At 43.2% G+C, this 14486-nt stretch overlaps 1 protein-coding gene across 1 annotated transcript in view; it reads left to right on the forward strand.

The window, feature by feature from the left end:
• cita (citron rho-interacting serine/threonine kinase a) overlaps positions 1 to 12354 on the forward strand; it is a 33538-nt gene extending 21184 nt beyond the window's left edge. The window contains exons 24-49 of the mRNA XM_068742385.1: positions 119 to 316; positions 482 to 675; positions 805 to 940; positions 1096 to 1200; positions 1465 to 1605; positions 1785 to 1892; positions 2018 to 2210; positions 2622 to 2783; positions 3388 to 3411; positions 3878 to 4015; positions 4932 to 5112; positions 5208 to 5299; positions 5418 to 5522; positions 5715 to 5884; positions 6235 to 6279; positions 8022 to 8102; positions 8251 to 8386; positions 8595 to 8734; positions 8825 to 8917; positions 9059 to 9167; positions 9313 to 9441; positions 9586 to 9666; positions 9755 to 9833; positions 10084 to 10266; positions 11478 to 11865; positions 12331 to 12354. Of these exons, the coding sequence (XP_068598486.1) occupies positions 119 to 316; positions 482 to 675; positions 805 to 940; positions 1096 to 1200; positions 1465 to 1605; positions 1785 to 1892; positions 2018 to 2210; positions 2622 to 2783; positions 3388 to 3411; positions 3878 to 4015; positions 4932 to 5112; positions 5208 to 5299; positions 5418 to 5522; positions 5715 to 5884; positions 6235 to 6279; positions 8022 to 8102; positions 8251 to 8386; positions 8595 to 8734; positions 8825 to 8917; positions 9059 to 9167; positions 9313 to 9441; positions 9586 to 9666; positions 9755 to 9833; positions 10084 to 10266; positions 11478 to 11865; positions 12331 to 12354 (3435 nt within the window). The remainder of the gene's footprint in view (positions 1 to 118; positions 317 to 481; positions 676 to 804; positions 941 to 1095; positions 1201 to 1464; positions 1606 to 1784; positions 1893 to 2017; positions 2211 to 2621; positions 2784 to 3387; positions 3412 to 3877; positions 4016 to 4931; positions 5113 to 5207; positions 5300 to 5417; positions 5523 to 5714; positions 5885 to 6234; positions 6280 to 8021; positions 8103 to 8250; positions 8387 to 8594; positions 8735 to 8824; positions 8918 to 9058; positions 9168 to 9312; positions 9442 to 9585; positions 9667 to 9754; positions 9834 to 10083; positions 10267 to 11477; positions 11866 to 12330) is intronic.
• Positions 12355 to 14486: the final 2132 nt, after the last annotated feature.

Raw genomic sequence — 14486 nt, forward strand, 5'->3', positions numbered from 1 at the left:
TTTCTCGACCTCCGAAGTATCTCAAACAAGATATGTTATTTGTGTTCAGAATCCAAACATACATGTTAACTTCCATAAGCATGGCTAACTCCTCTCCACATGTCTTGTGTTAACGCAGGTGATCACTGACCTTGAGGAGCAGCTAACACAGTTGAGTCAGGAGAACGCCGAGTTGAACCGCCAGAATTTCTACCTGTCCAAGCAGCTTGACGAAGCATCAGATGACCGAGAGGACCAGCTGCAGCTCAGCCAGGAAGTGGACAGGCTGAGGAGGGAGGTGGCCGATCGTGAGATGCACCTCAACAACCAGAAGCAGGTGAGATACTCAGCAGAATTTCTCTGTGCAGTGTGTTACAGGTAGATGTCAGAATGTTTTGTTTTTGACCATATTTAATCTTTGCTCCAAGACAAAAGATGACATTTAAATCTCATTATACTGTGAATATACATGCGAGCCAGCAATCGTGTCACCTCTTTCCAGAACATTGAGACACTGAAGACAACGTGCAGCATGTTGGAGGAGCAGGTGGTGGAGCTGGAGTCTTTAAATGACGAACTGCTGGAGAAGGAGAGGCAGTGGGAGGCTTGGAGGGGTGCCCTGGAAGACGAAAAAAGCCAAGCTGAGAGACGCACCAGAGACCTACAGAGACTGTTTGACAATGAGAAACAGAACCGGTAACAAATACAAGCAAGAACACAACTAAAATTTGCTTGTGGAATTTTATCAGACATGAAAGAGACTGCACTGTTGCATTCATTAATATGTATTGCTGTTGTAAAATGTATAATTTTCATCAATTACAGGTTGCGTGCCGACCAGCGTAGCAGCGAGTCTCGCCAGGCAGTGGAACTGGCAGTCAAAGAGCACAAGGCCGAGATAGTGGCTTTACAGCAGGCACTGAAGGAGCAGCGACTGAAGGCTGAAAGTCTGTCTGATACTGTGAGTTCCAAGAGTTAATGCATCCATCTCCTCGAAATCTCTTTAACCGACATAAATATTTGTTTCAATTCTGAGATATCAATTACTTCTTAGTTTGTAGTTCAACTTTTCGTTGTCACAGTTTAATATACCCTTACGCTCGTATGTTCTTGCAGCTTAATGACTTGGAGAAGAAACACGCCATGCTGGAGATGAATGCCCGATCCTTGCAGCAGAAACTGGAGACCGAGAGAGAACTGAAACAGAGGTTGATGGAAGAGGTAGATAAATAAATGCCAATGCATAAACACATGTCTGTTATCGTTACATATTATCGTTTAGATCTATTGACTATAACACAATCATTCAGAAACATGAAACCAAATTAAATATGTTAATTTAAAGTGCATCTGTTGTCTAAAATATTCTTCTGTTTGGGGACATCTGTTTGAGACATTAATTAAGCTGTTACCTACCAGTCTGAAATGTCACCGCTTTTAAACAGGTTTCCTAATTTACATATCTGCATGTTGATGTCCCCACAGCAGGGGAAACTGCAGCAGCAGATGGACCTCCAGAAGAGCCACATATTCCGTCTGACCCAAGGCTTGCAAGATGCCCTGGACCAGACTGACATGCTCAAGACTGAGAGGACAGATCTGGAGTACCAGCTGGAGAATATACAGGTGCTTAAAAACCGATGCCTTTGCAATGTGATGAAATTCAGCTGTCTCTTAAAGAGAAGAATAAGCCGTGTTTGGATGGCGTGACTAATGTTGATAAGTGGCAAAGTAGAAATTCTAGTTAAGGGTATTCTTTTATATTCAGAGATTTTTCCCCATCTGATCTGTTTTCCTTCTTGCAGGCTGTATACTCCCATGAGAAGGTAAAAATGGAGGGGACCATCTCCCAGCAGACCAAGCTCATTGACTTCCTCCAGGCCAAAATGGACCAACCTACAAAGAAAAAGAAGGTCCAGAATTTCTTTTATAATTTATTTTGCAAATGTTAAGCGAAATTAAATCAACAGGACTTGTATCTTGAAAATGGTCACAATTCCGTTAGCTAGTATTGTTACTATTTTTCTTATTTCCACAGGGTATATTTGGACGGCGTCGGGAAGATGTAGGCACGACGACTAACGGTGCACTGGCTCCACAGGTCCAGCCGGCCATTCCCATGCAATATGGTGACATGAAGCTGGCTTTGGAGAAGGAACGCTTGAGGTGTGCAGAGCTGGAAGAGGCTCTGCAGAAGATGAGAATAGAGCTCCGATCCCTCCGAGAAGAGGGTAGGTGTTGGTGTTAGGCAGCAGAGTTACTGACCCTGCGTTATCATACTCCTGCAGAAAGGGGAAACGCTACCATAATTAACAGAGGTATTTTCATTACTGTTGACAAAGAGGCATTGATTTAGCTCTGGTTAATCATATCCGGTGTCTTCTTGTCATCAACAGCCTCCCAGAGTACCCAAGATTAGCAGAAAATAGCCACACCTTTGAACATAAACAATGATTTCATCTTTTAAGTCTATAATAATTTGATGCTTTTAGTGTATAGTTATTTTTATCTCAGCCACCCATCTTGTTATTATTGTTGCCGGTGTTATCTTCCTCTCCGATGAACAGGCTAGTTCTTATGAGGCTCATTTCAGAGTCTCTTTTACTGATCGAGCATTCGGCCAATTGTTTCTGATGATACAGCAGCTCATTTCAAAGCCCAGGAACACATGGCTCCATCCACGCCGGCCCAGGCTCGACATCAGATCCTCATGTCGGCCATTGTCAAATCCCCAGAACATCAACCCAACCCCAGTGGCCTGCTCAACCCCTCTACCCGCTGCAAAGAGACCTCCACACCTGAAGGTTGGTACCGCACACACACAATGAGAACAACACACAGGTAAACTAAAGCGCCTGCCCATCAGGGTGAACTCGGACGCAGTATATGCTGAAGGTACACTGCTTCCCTCACAGGAAGTCATCAGTGTCAAGAATGGATTCTTCACTCACCTATTTTGTCCAAGTGGTGTCTTTGTTTGTGTTGTTTTTTATGGCCTGTCTCATCAAACAGGATTAAGATGTTGGATAACTGTGCTCATTTATGCTTAACCTGAAACTCTCCCTCAATCATGGACTGAAGTTATTTGTTGAGCATTTATCCAGGTAGCATTATAATCCTGCTTGGGCCTGTCTCACAAAGTAAGAGTCGAGCTTTAGCTTTACTTACCGGTAAATGTTTGTAATCCAGCCTTTTCACGTCTTAACTGCCCTTTCTGATTGGTCGATGACCACGTAAACACACTCTCTGCTGCGTACATCATTGTTGATGTATTGTTTAATCGGATAGACTGGATAGTAATAAGGGTACCTTGCTTTGTGATCCAGTCTCACGAGTGTTCCTTTACTTTCACGTAGCTATTGTTAGACTGCTGTCTGCCTTCTGTCTCTTTCCTCTTGCTCCTCACAGAAAAGAGGAGGGTCACCTTTGAAAGTAAGTTAGCAGTCACCATGTGTCGTCTTTCATTCACTCATTAGGGCAACTTGTGTGCATGTTTATACTGTACTACATACACATCAGTATTGCCGGTACTCATGTCATCTGTCTGACTGTTGCATCGTAAAGCTTTTACGCTTCGAGGTCAAGTTAACCCAATACATTCTTTATTTCTTTTTAAATACTTCGTAGGTTTGTAATTGAGATGGTGTGTATTGTTCAATAGTGAGCTTCTCACCTCGACGTTTTAAAGAATCTCATGGTCACTGATGTGCATAATCTTTTTCTGACTACATGAGTCTATTTGAACCTTGATTTGCCTGCTTTAGAAATAGTTCATTCATTCTTTAAAATGGCTTGTGCTGCGCTTCCAGCTGACTTTGGAAGTGGGTTAAACTATCATTATGCTCCTTTCTCCCTCAGTGGCGCCTATCATTGCAACTCTCCTCTCCTTCCGTTGCAGAGTTTGGTCGTCGTGTGAAAGAGAGAATGCATCACAACATTCCCCATCGCTTCACTGTGGGCCTCAACATGAGAGCTGCCAAGTGTGCCGTCTGCCTGGACACCGTGCACTTTGGACGGCAGGCTGCCACTTGTTTAGGTTTGCATCCTGCTTTTTAGTTCAGTGTTAAATGATTTAGGACGCATTTATTGGCCAGCATGAGCTAACACACCATCAAGTCTTCTGGCCATCACATTAGCGTCCGTTACTCACTTCAGCACACAGGCTAGATGCAGTTTTAAAGCACATTATATGCTTTATATTCTGGGGGAATTGGATAGATTGATGTTGGATGGATACATAGATAGTGAGAGAGAGACCAACATTATATATATATATAGTGTCCCTGCCGTCATATCATGGCAATCTATGGAGGTTCAATCTGAAGCAACTAGACTTCTGTTTAGGGTTTGTAAGACATTTCACCTCATCCAAGAATCTTCAGTTCTAACTGGCTGGTGGGGAGGACAGACACCGAAGACACAGGGAGTCGGTTGTTCTCATTTGAAGTCATACGAGTCCGTCTTTGCCATTTCACTTGACTCAAAGGCTAAAGGGTAGTGAAACTTTCTTTGGAGCGCTGCTAATACTGCATCGTATGTGGGTAAGAGGTATTGGCGTGGACCCCCCCCCCCACCTCTGTTCGGAGATGGCTATCATTAGCTGAGTGGATGAGAACATCAATTCATGAGGGAGGATGTTGGGCCGACGCAGCTCCCCTTTCTCGGCTGTGTAGTCGCGGTAGACGGACGGAAGGCCAAATGGTTATCGGAAAACTGCACACGCGGATCAATTCCTGCTTTTGTTTATGTCTGCATTGGGTTCCAGGGTTTGATATTGATTTGTCTTCTGATTCTAGCTTTTTACATAACTGAAATAACATTTCTTGTTATGGCTGGTTGTATATTTTTAATTTTAATAACCCCCTACATCTGGACACCTTTTAATCTTCCATGCAATCCCTCCATATTAATTCCCAACCTTTTTTCTCTCCCTTTTCTTTGTTCGGTTACAGAGTGTCACACCTTGTGTCACCCTAAATGCTCGCCGTGTCTTCCTGCCACCTGCGGTCTGCCAGCTGAGTATGCCACTCACTTTTCGGAGGCTCTGTGTCGAGAGAAGGCAAACTCTCCGGCGCTGCAGGTCAAAGAGGCCAGTGGGCATGTTCGCCTGGAGGGATGGATGAAACAGCCCCGGTAAGCTCAGGACTGTAGCGATCGTGTTGACAATGTACCATATGTTTCTGCCAAAGCTTTAACGGTAACGCGCATTTGCGCGTTTGTTCATGCAGAAATGGTAAGCGTGGTCAGCAGGGCTGGGAAACGAAGTATGTGGTGCTTGATGGAACCAAAGTATCCATCTACGATACAGAGCCCAGAGAAGGTCCGTTTTCTCATGATTGTCTTTTCAACATGCTTGAGAGAAACATGGCTGATCAATTCTTGCATGAGATCATTGTAATCTTTTATAGTGTATCCAATAAAACGTGTTGATCTTCTAGACTCTATAAAGATTGAGGAGGAGTTTGAGCTCTGTCTGCCTGACGGAGACGTGTCTGTTCATGGAGCTATTGGAACCTCTGAGCTCATCAACACTGCAAAGTCAGGTACTGGTTCAGTAGCGCCTAATCCTGATACACATTCAGCTCATTGTGGGGTTTAAAGTTTGTTACCTTCTACACAATTTTGAGATAATACCCAAGTATTTGATCTGTACAATATACACTTTAAAATATAAAAAAAACTAAAAAGAAATTCACCTCGGCTGCAACATGAAGCTGATCTCTGTCTGCGTGCAGACATCCCATATGTGCTGAAACTGGAGTCACACCCCCACACCACCTGCTGGCCAGGCCAGTCCCTCTACTTCATGGCTCCCAGCTTCCCTGACAAGCAACGCTGGGTGTCTGTCCTGGAGTCTGTGGTGGCTGGTAGCCGTGGATCCAGAGACAAAGTCGATTCCGATGCTGTAAGTATTGTGTGTTTTTCTTGTCAGTTTTCATTTCAAATGTGTAAAAAAAGAATAGACGGCCTCGTTTCTCCTTCATACAAAACAACCATAATAGTAACTTTATAAACATTCAACATGGTGGCTGTATTGTGGAGTGTGAAAATTGGGCAAAATATATTGAATTTCTCCATTAAACACCAGCTAGTGTCTTTTCTTCATTTCTTTTTCTCTCCCTTCCTCTTCCTTCTCTCTTTGCATGTTCTCAACATCCGTGTCTCCTTCTTGTGTGTTGTCGTCATCTTTGTTCATGTGGTTAAACTGTGATTTTTGTATCTCCATTCGACTCGGTTGTGTGGATCATATTATAGGCAGGTGCTTCTAAAAGACAGAAGGACCTATCCCCTCTGGTTCAGGTACAGTAAGTGGCTGCACGAACGCTTGGGCTTCAGTCAAACGACCAGCTGAGCATGCAGCGGCTCTCCCCTCTACACACACAGCGCTGATGCCGTTCCGTGCAGGTTAACACAGTCCCAGGATGACTGGCTGGAAACGTTCCACAAAAGGAACTGCCCTGTGAAAACTGCATCCAGTGGTCACACATGCACATCCGTTACTTCACACACTCATAAACTTGCATAGTGCATGAATGTGAATAGGTACTGCTGCGCGCATGTTTCATAAAAGCCGTGTACTGCTCGCTGCAGCCCTCTTTACTGCAACGTGACAGACATCCAGGGCCTGCAGGCTTCTGCTGTTGGTGTGCTTGTCTTTTATTGAAGGATGCCATTCCGCTTATATCTCATAATAAGTCTTTTTTTTTTTTTTTGCTTTACTGCATATTATGCTACATGGCCAAAAATGTGAATACCGGTACTCATTTTTTACATTTTACCCAGTTGTGGGACATCTAGTTCACATTCTTTGGATTCTCATAGATTTCAGATTTGCATCTTCTTTCTAGAAAGATTTCCCCCACACACAAATTGTTAACAGAATGTTATGGCTCTGTTTGAGGAAGTAAAGGTTGTCAAGTCGCCACAATGTATTGTAGTCAAGGGACTTGGTTCATGTGCATTCAAATAGCTTCAATTCATTTGAATAAAAATGAATAACCTGACCTGCCTGCTCTCCAATCAATATGTAAAGAAGTACTGTATATAAAACATACAGAGTAGCCCACATTTGCACATGCCTAATAGTGCCACAGTCTGAATTAGAAAGGAACACACAGCTTGTCTGGCCCATTCTCGTCTTCTCCCAATGCTTTGGAAGCAAAACCCTGGACCCGCCCCCTGTCTGGTCTGCATTCAGTTTGTTGGGTTCCTGCCTGTTTCACGCCTCCAAAAGATGTAGTGAAAATCGGTTCAGTAGTTTTTTTGTCTGGGGAACTGAGGGTATTTATAAATATTTCCTCTCTGTCCCTTATAATAAAGGAAGTGGAAAAGCACCAGCTCAAGTTTCATAGAAATCTGTCATGCATGATTTTTGTGAAATAAAACATCCCTCGACCAGAAGTACCGGTACATGAAAATGTATACTGGTAGATAGTCTACATACTTTTGGCCACATAGTGTATTTATCTTTTGTCATGCCCTTTTCCAGTCCTGTTGGTGTGATTCACGCTGCAGCTCATATCTTCAGCCAGGCATGGTCATCATCACTCAGTGGAGTGGATACCTGTGCTGAGACTGAACCACCACGCTCGTCTGTGTAGAGTGTCATCAAAATCAGTTCACTAAAAGTGTCAGGACAAAAAACCTGGATCGACACCAGAATTTACTGGAGTCCTTGTCTTGAACTACTTTCTGTGACGTCTGCTGCTCCTTTTCTTTTGTTCCGACGGTCACCCAGAATCATTTGCAGAATTTTACACAAATTTACATTTGCACCAAATGCATTCTCACTAGTACTCAGCATTGTTAATTTTTTTTAACTAGAATTTGGATTTGTTTTTTAAGGATCATAGAACCATATTTAGTAATTCCAACTTGGTTGGGTTGTTTTTGTAAAAATAAACTAAAATAAATCTGTGTGGCGGTCAGTCTTGCAGAGTTACTGTTTATTGCTCTAAAACGGGTAATTGGCGGAAGATGTTTAATTGGCTTCTCCCTCTGTTCTATGTCTCTTTCTTGCTTTCTGATTCTTGTCCTAATAGAAACTTCTGGGTAATTCCCTGCTGAAACTGGAGGGCGATGACCGTTTGGATATCAATTGCACTCTGCCTCTCACTGACCAGGTACAAGGACAAAACCCTGTCCCAGCAACAGGAACACAATACAGTAGAATTATGCCTTTACTATGTCCAGAAGTGTTGGGCATGCTTGAGTTACAGTCTTTCTGCTACAGAATGAAGCTCAAATCATCATCCTTTTCCTTTCCTGCAGATTGTGTTGGTCGGTTCTGAAGAGGGTTTGTATGCTCTTAACGTCATTAAGAACTCTCTGACCCACATTCCTGGGCTGACCTCCGTTTTCCAGATCCAGATCCTGAAGGATCTTGATAAGCTGTTGATGATCACCGGTCAGTAACAGATTTTATGTGGCGGTCGTTAAACTCGATTAAATTGAGATTTCCAGCGCAAGCTCTGTCTGTATTGATTCTTCTGTTTGATGTATTGGTTTGAACATGGAGGGTAAATCTAGCTTGGCTGGTTGGTGATAATTACGTGAATCCACTTAAGTGAACAGCCTTGCTTGTGTTTTTGATCAGTGCTTGTTCTGCTTTCCAGGAGAAGACAGAGCTTTGTGTCTGGTGGAGATCAAGAAGATTAAACAGTCGCTGTCTCAGTCCCATCTCCCAGCTCAGCCCGACCTCAACCCTTTTATCTTTGAGACAGTCAAGGGATGCCACCTCTTCTCCTCTGGGAAGGTGGGTAAAGATGTCGCCGTAACCCATGGCTGTTGATAAAATGAACATCAAACTAAAAACAAGGCCGTATGTGTTAATCTTTCTTCACAGATTGATCATGGGATGTGTATCTGTGCCGCAATGCCCAATAAGATTACAATCTTGCGACATAATGAAAGCCTCAACAAGTTCTGTATCAGGAAGGTGGGTGCCCTTTAAGGACTGATCAATCAATGGAAATGAATGTCATTAATGAACGGTATTGTTTTTTTTAGCAATGTAGATGGTTACCGTTCTCAGGTGATGAGGAATGAATTTAGAAAACGTTTTCGTTGGCGTTCGCAGGAGATCGAGACATCGGAGCCGTGCAGCTGCATCCACTTCACCGGCTACAGTATCATTATCGGCACCAACAAGTTCTACGAGATCGAGATGAAGCAGTATGTACTGGAAGGTACGTCACTTTCACAATCCTGGTTTTTACAGTCACGTTTTCCATCAAACAGATGAAGTTGTGAGCAGGTACACACAATTGTGTTTACGTCTTTGTTGGCTTTAAACACAAACTAACGGGCTCACAATGACGTGATATCCTTCAGAGTTCCTGGACAAAAACGATGTGACGCTAGCTTCAGCCGTCTTCGCCGCATCCTCCCACAGCTTCCCCATCTCGATCATCCAGGTCACCACGGCTCCCCAGAAGGACGAATACCTGCTCTGTTTCCACGGTTAGACTCCTGTGTTCGCTTTGTGTCGGCACGCCGTGCCTTTTTGGTGTTTGCGTATGTCAGCACAGGAACCTGTCACAATGCCTGCATTTATTATTTATTAAAACAGGCAGATTTATGGGATGGTTTTCATTCATTTTGCAGAGTTTGGTGTGTTTGTGGATGCATACGGCCGCAGGAGTAGAACTGATGATATCAAATGGAGCCGCCTGCCTCTCTCGTTCGGTTAGTGGGAATTACAATGTCTTCCATGACGCTTTAAAATGTCTTCAGTCTGATTTATTAGTTGATGTGTGGATGTTTTGGTCATCAGCCTACAGAGAGCCTTACCTGTTTGTGACCTACTTCAACTCTCTGGATGTTATTGAAGTTCTCGGACATTCTGCTCTGGGGTAATATTGTCTTCTGCTCTTTTGTGTCGGTACCAATATATCAATGTCGTTCATTTTAAACCTATAATCATATTTTTATGGACTTTTACTTGGAGTCATTGTGATTGAATTGTTAATTTTCCATTTCTGCCAAAGCTCAGTAATTCCTTGTTCTCATTTAAGATACTGACTGAAATAAAATAATTACTAGTACTACTGTGTTAAGTATCATCCATTTCAGGACGGTGTCTCTGCTTTCATCTCTCTCCAGGCCGCACTCGTACGCACACCTGGATATCCCAAACCCACGCTACCTGGGCCCAGCCATCTCATCTGGGGCGATCTACCTAGCCTCCTCCTACCAGAACAAACTCCGGGTCATTTGCTGCAAAGGCAACTTAGTCCAGTGTCAAGAGGGTATAGGAGACCTGCAGCGCAACGGTTCTGGACGCAGGTGAGACCGATTACTATAATATACCACTATAAATGACTCTTAGTTTAACCTGTGTTGGGTCACATGTTCTGGCTGTTCGTCCCAGTTCTCTTGAAATGAAATGCTTTTATTAGTCATCATCTGCTGACACACACAATGAAATTGAATTTTCACCCTAGAACAACGGGCCCCTTGAAACAACCACACACTAACACGTGCATCAAGGGGCCCTAGCACACGGAGAGGGAGTAGGGTGAAGGCGCCGCCATGGTTGCCGCACCTTAATCTACTCATTTAATAAATGATTCTTAGCTGGTGTATAATAATAATGCACTCTGAGAACTCAAAGTGTAATTTGGTCACCACTAAAATGTGATATTAAAGTAACTGAGAAATGTAAACATACATTCTACCTTCTGGTTTATATGTTACTGTATTTGGAGAGTGCCTTCCTTAACTCTGTTTATTTGGATACTATTGAAGTCAGGACACATGCATTAATTACATTCTGCTCACTAAATCATTGTTTATCGTAGGAATAGAAATAAAACAAACTTAGAGGAAGGTAATTTTGCTGAAGGGAAAGTTTCCTTATTTCTGCTTTTTGGTGCACTTTGGCCTTCACTCTCATGCAGAGATTACACAGTATGCGCGCACGGTCCTCATTTCTTCCATGTACACTGGTGGTGTTCAGGGCCAGTGGGGCGTCCTGGCACTGTTGGGCACAGGGTGGCATCCTAAAGTGGTGATGGATAAAGTGTAGTTTAAAAACCGAAGCATAACAACTTTTATTTTGCTCTTTACAGGAGGAAGAGCTCATTTTTTATTTGTAACAAATCCTGAGGTATGCCTTTTTAGATTAAATGACTCTAAAATGCCTTCTGTCAAATGTAGAAGGGAAACTGTTGAATAAAGACTGACTTCATTTCGCTGGTCACAGACTGGTCTTTAACTCTGTGCTGATTTTGAAAACTAGTTCTAAAATGTATTACCGGTACTACAATTACTGTTCTTACTCAGAAACCAAATTTAGTTGGTGGGAACGATTTCTTATTCTGAATATTATTGCACACAGCTCATCATCTGAGCTTTGACGGCGAGGCCGTAATCCTCACCACATCTGCTGAATGACCTGACGGTGCCAAACGAAGCCCCCGGTCCGAGACACCGCGCGCCTTCACCTTTTACCGATTCTCCCTGCTGGTCTTTATGCCTCGGTTCTTCCTTAACAGCCCCAACAAGCGTGGGCCTCCTTCCTACAATGAGCACATCTCCAAAAGGCTGGCAGCCAACCCCCTAGTTCACGGAGATCCCGGCACGCCGCACCGCTACCGAGAGGCCCGCACAGAGTTCCGACGGGACAAGTCGCCCAGCCGCCCATTAGAGAGGGAGAAGTCTCCTGGCAGAATGCTGGAGAGTCGGATAGCGGGGTCTCCAGGAAGGGCCATGGTCGACCCTCGGTTAGAACGCTCTCCGGGCAGGGCCATGGCAGACCCTCGTATGGACCGCTCTCCCGGCCGAATGATGGACGTTCGTAGGGAGAGGTCGCCCGGGCGGTTCGAGGAGCACCAAAGGCTTCACACTGGCTCCGGACGCACACCCATAAACCCCGTGAACAAGGTGGGTCAAACATTCGGATGATTTTCCATGATTTGCATTTTATGTGAGCAAATGATATACTCCTGTCTCAGCTTAACTACAATAACTGTACTAACAGGGTTGCAGCAGGAGAGAAATGTAATGTCCGTCAGTCCACCTCTGAAGTCTGTCCTATTGTCATTGTTGGACAATACAAACTCCTTCAAAAATCATTTTAAGCACAATCTGATGCAGCTCACGGGGAACGTCGGTGACGGAATGACATCCTCCTTTGTGACTGGAGACACTAAATTACAAATGTCATTTATTTCATTAAAGGTGATGTGTTTGTTTGTTCTTACAAAGATGTGTGTAATAATTGATATTACCGTATTTACTGTTGACATGATTAGATCTTTGCTTTTCTCTACAGCGTAGTCTTGCTGTTAGCCCATGCATGAATGCATGAATACTCCTTAACCTGACTTTTTGGGATGAATCCTTCAGGTCTGGGACCAGTCGTCTGTTTGAGAGACATGGACAGAAATCCATCTTTGGAAAGAGGAAGAAAGGAGCAGAAAATCAGTGAGAATGGCAACAAATCATGACGAAACACTGCCACGCATCACGTTTGACGGACATAAGCTGACAAACCCACAGAAGAACAAAACTGTTGCCATCAGAATGGAGCGAATTAAATAGATGTCTTTAGGGTTATCATCAGGTTATTCTTTCTCTTTGTTATGACCCAAGTCGATAAAGGTAAAAAGAAAACAATGTTATATTGAACAAATTGTTTAGCCTGCTTTTATGAGATTTATTTGCTCTGAAGGAATTAATCGTTGATTTGCTCCGCAAAGAGAAAGTATGAGGCATGATTTCTCTACATTAGGTCTGACTCTGTGGGTTTCTCTGTCGGTTCACTACAGATGGTCGTGACAATGATAGATAAGCACAGTCGAAGAAACTGCATTTTACAATTCATTGCCCAAATATTCATGAAGTCAATCACTTGTGATATTAATAATAATAATTGCAGCAGTAAAACCCTCTCCACCCTCAGCGCCGTCCGTCGTAGCCTCACATCAGGACAGCATTTCTGGCTACAGCCCTGCGCTGTTGCGTCAACACGCGGTCATCCTGTTAATTACAGTCGTCTTCTGCTTCAATATGGTGACGGGATCTGGCTGGAGCACAAACAAATGTAAATTACATTTAAAGGAATAAACCTGTAGGCCTGTAGAACCACATGTGAATGATTGTCTGCTCTGGGATAGGTTGACACACAAAAGAAACTGCACTACCCACAATCCTCAGCAGGACTTTCTAATCCTTCAGAATGCTATCTGACTGTAAATAAACGAGACATAATTTTATATATATTGAGAAGGAATTTCAAGGCTGGATAAGCCATGTCTATTTTTGTTAAAGAAAACAAGTGATTGTGTCCCCTTGAATGTCCTACGAGTATTATTTTAATATGTCCAAACATTCTTTATCAAGTGGGTGATTGTATCTGATCAAACTCATGTATGCACTTCGATCTGTCAAAGGCAAAACCTCAGCGCTGAACGAGATGAAAGGACGGGGGGGAAGATCATCTTTGAAGCTTACAACATAGTACTTGAGCATTTCCTCTTGTATATTACCCCAAACTGTTCAAGGTGAAGATAATAATCTATGTTTTGTTCCTGATTCGTAAATGGCATGGATATGTATATCTGAAATTAAACGGAGTGTCGTCTTCTGCTTCTGCCTCCTTTTGGATGATATTTTTATTCCACCACCGAACAGCGAAGCACGTGAATAAACGTCTCCTTTATTTTAACAGTTAACTATTTTGCACAGCAGATTCAGTATGTTTTCTCTCGTTTTAAAGCAACTAAAACAAGAATGCCGTCACTCCGGCTGATGTTCGTATCATCATTTTAGTTCTGTATTGTTTTCATATGTTTTTTTAATTATAGAATTCAGAATATTTGTGTAGTTTTAATGTGTTTCGAACTGATGCAGCACAAATGCCACCGTTTCAGCTTCCAGAGTACCGCAACTCCAGATCCAAACATGATCTTCTGAATGTATTCAAGTGAAAATAGAGCCAACTAATGTTCAACACAACCGACCCAACGCTGCTGTTTCCATACCAACTCGGATTTAGGGGGAGGGTCTCCCTTCCTGTTTATTTTTTACATGATCCTGAATCATAAGTGCCGTAATGCTGGATGTGATATTGGTGTCTGCTCTCTAGTGTTTTACTAGCCTTCCCTGTAAAGGTTTTGTCACAGATTAAACATTAGAACCACGTCACTTCTACTTGGAACTCCTTATTGTGTGCTTGTCTGCCTGAACAAGCGATATTATTTGTTTTACTACAAATTAAACGCAGAAAGATTCAAACCTGTCGTATCTGATGCCCCTTTGTCCCGGCGCCTATGAAGTGTACGCCCATTGTTTTTCAAGAGGCTTAGTCTTATTCATAGGCGTCTGATCCTGATGCAATGGCGGCCTGCCATTCCAGTCACGTTTAGCTGCAGAGGCTGCTTGGACCAGAAAGTAAGAAGAGCCCAAGGAGATCTTAACAATGGCATCTGCTTGGTTAACAATAACACTTCTAATTCTGACCTGGGTGACACGACACCACTGACATCTGCTGTTTGTGAGGG

This window comes from Brachionichthys hirsutus, chromosome 8, assembly GCF_040956055.1.
Source record: "Brachionichthys hirsutus isolate HB-005 chromosome 8, CSIRO-AGI_Bhir_v1, whole genome shotgun sequence".
NCBI lineage: Eukaryota > Metazoa > Chordata > Actinopteri > Lophiiformes > Brachionichthyidae > Brachionichthys > Brachionichthys hirsutus.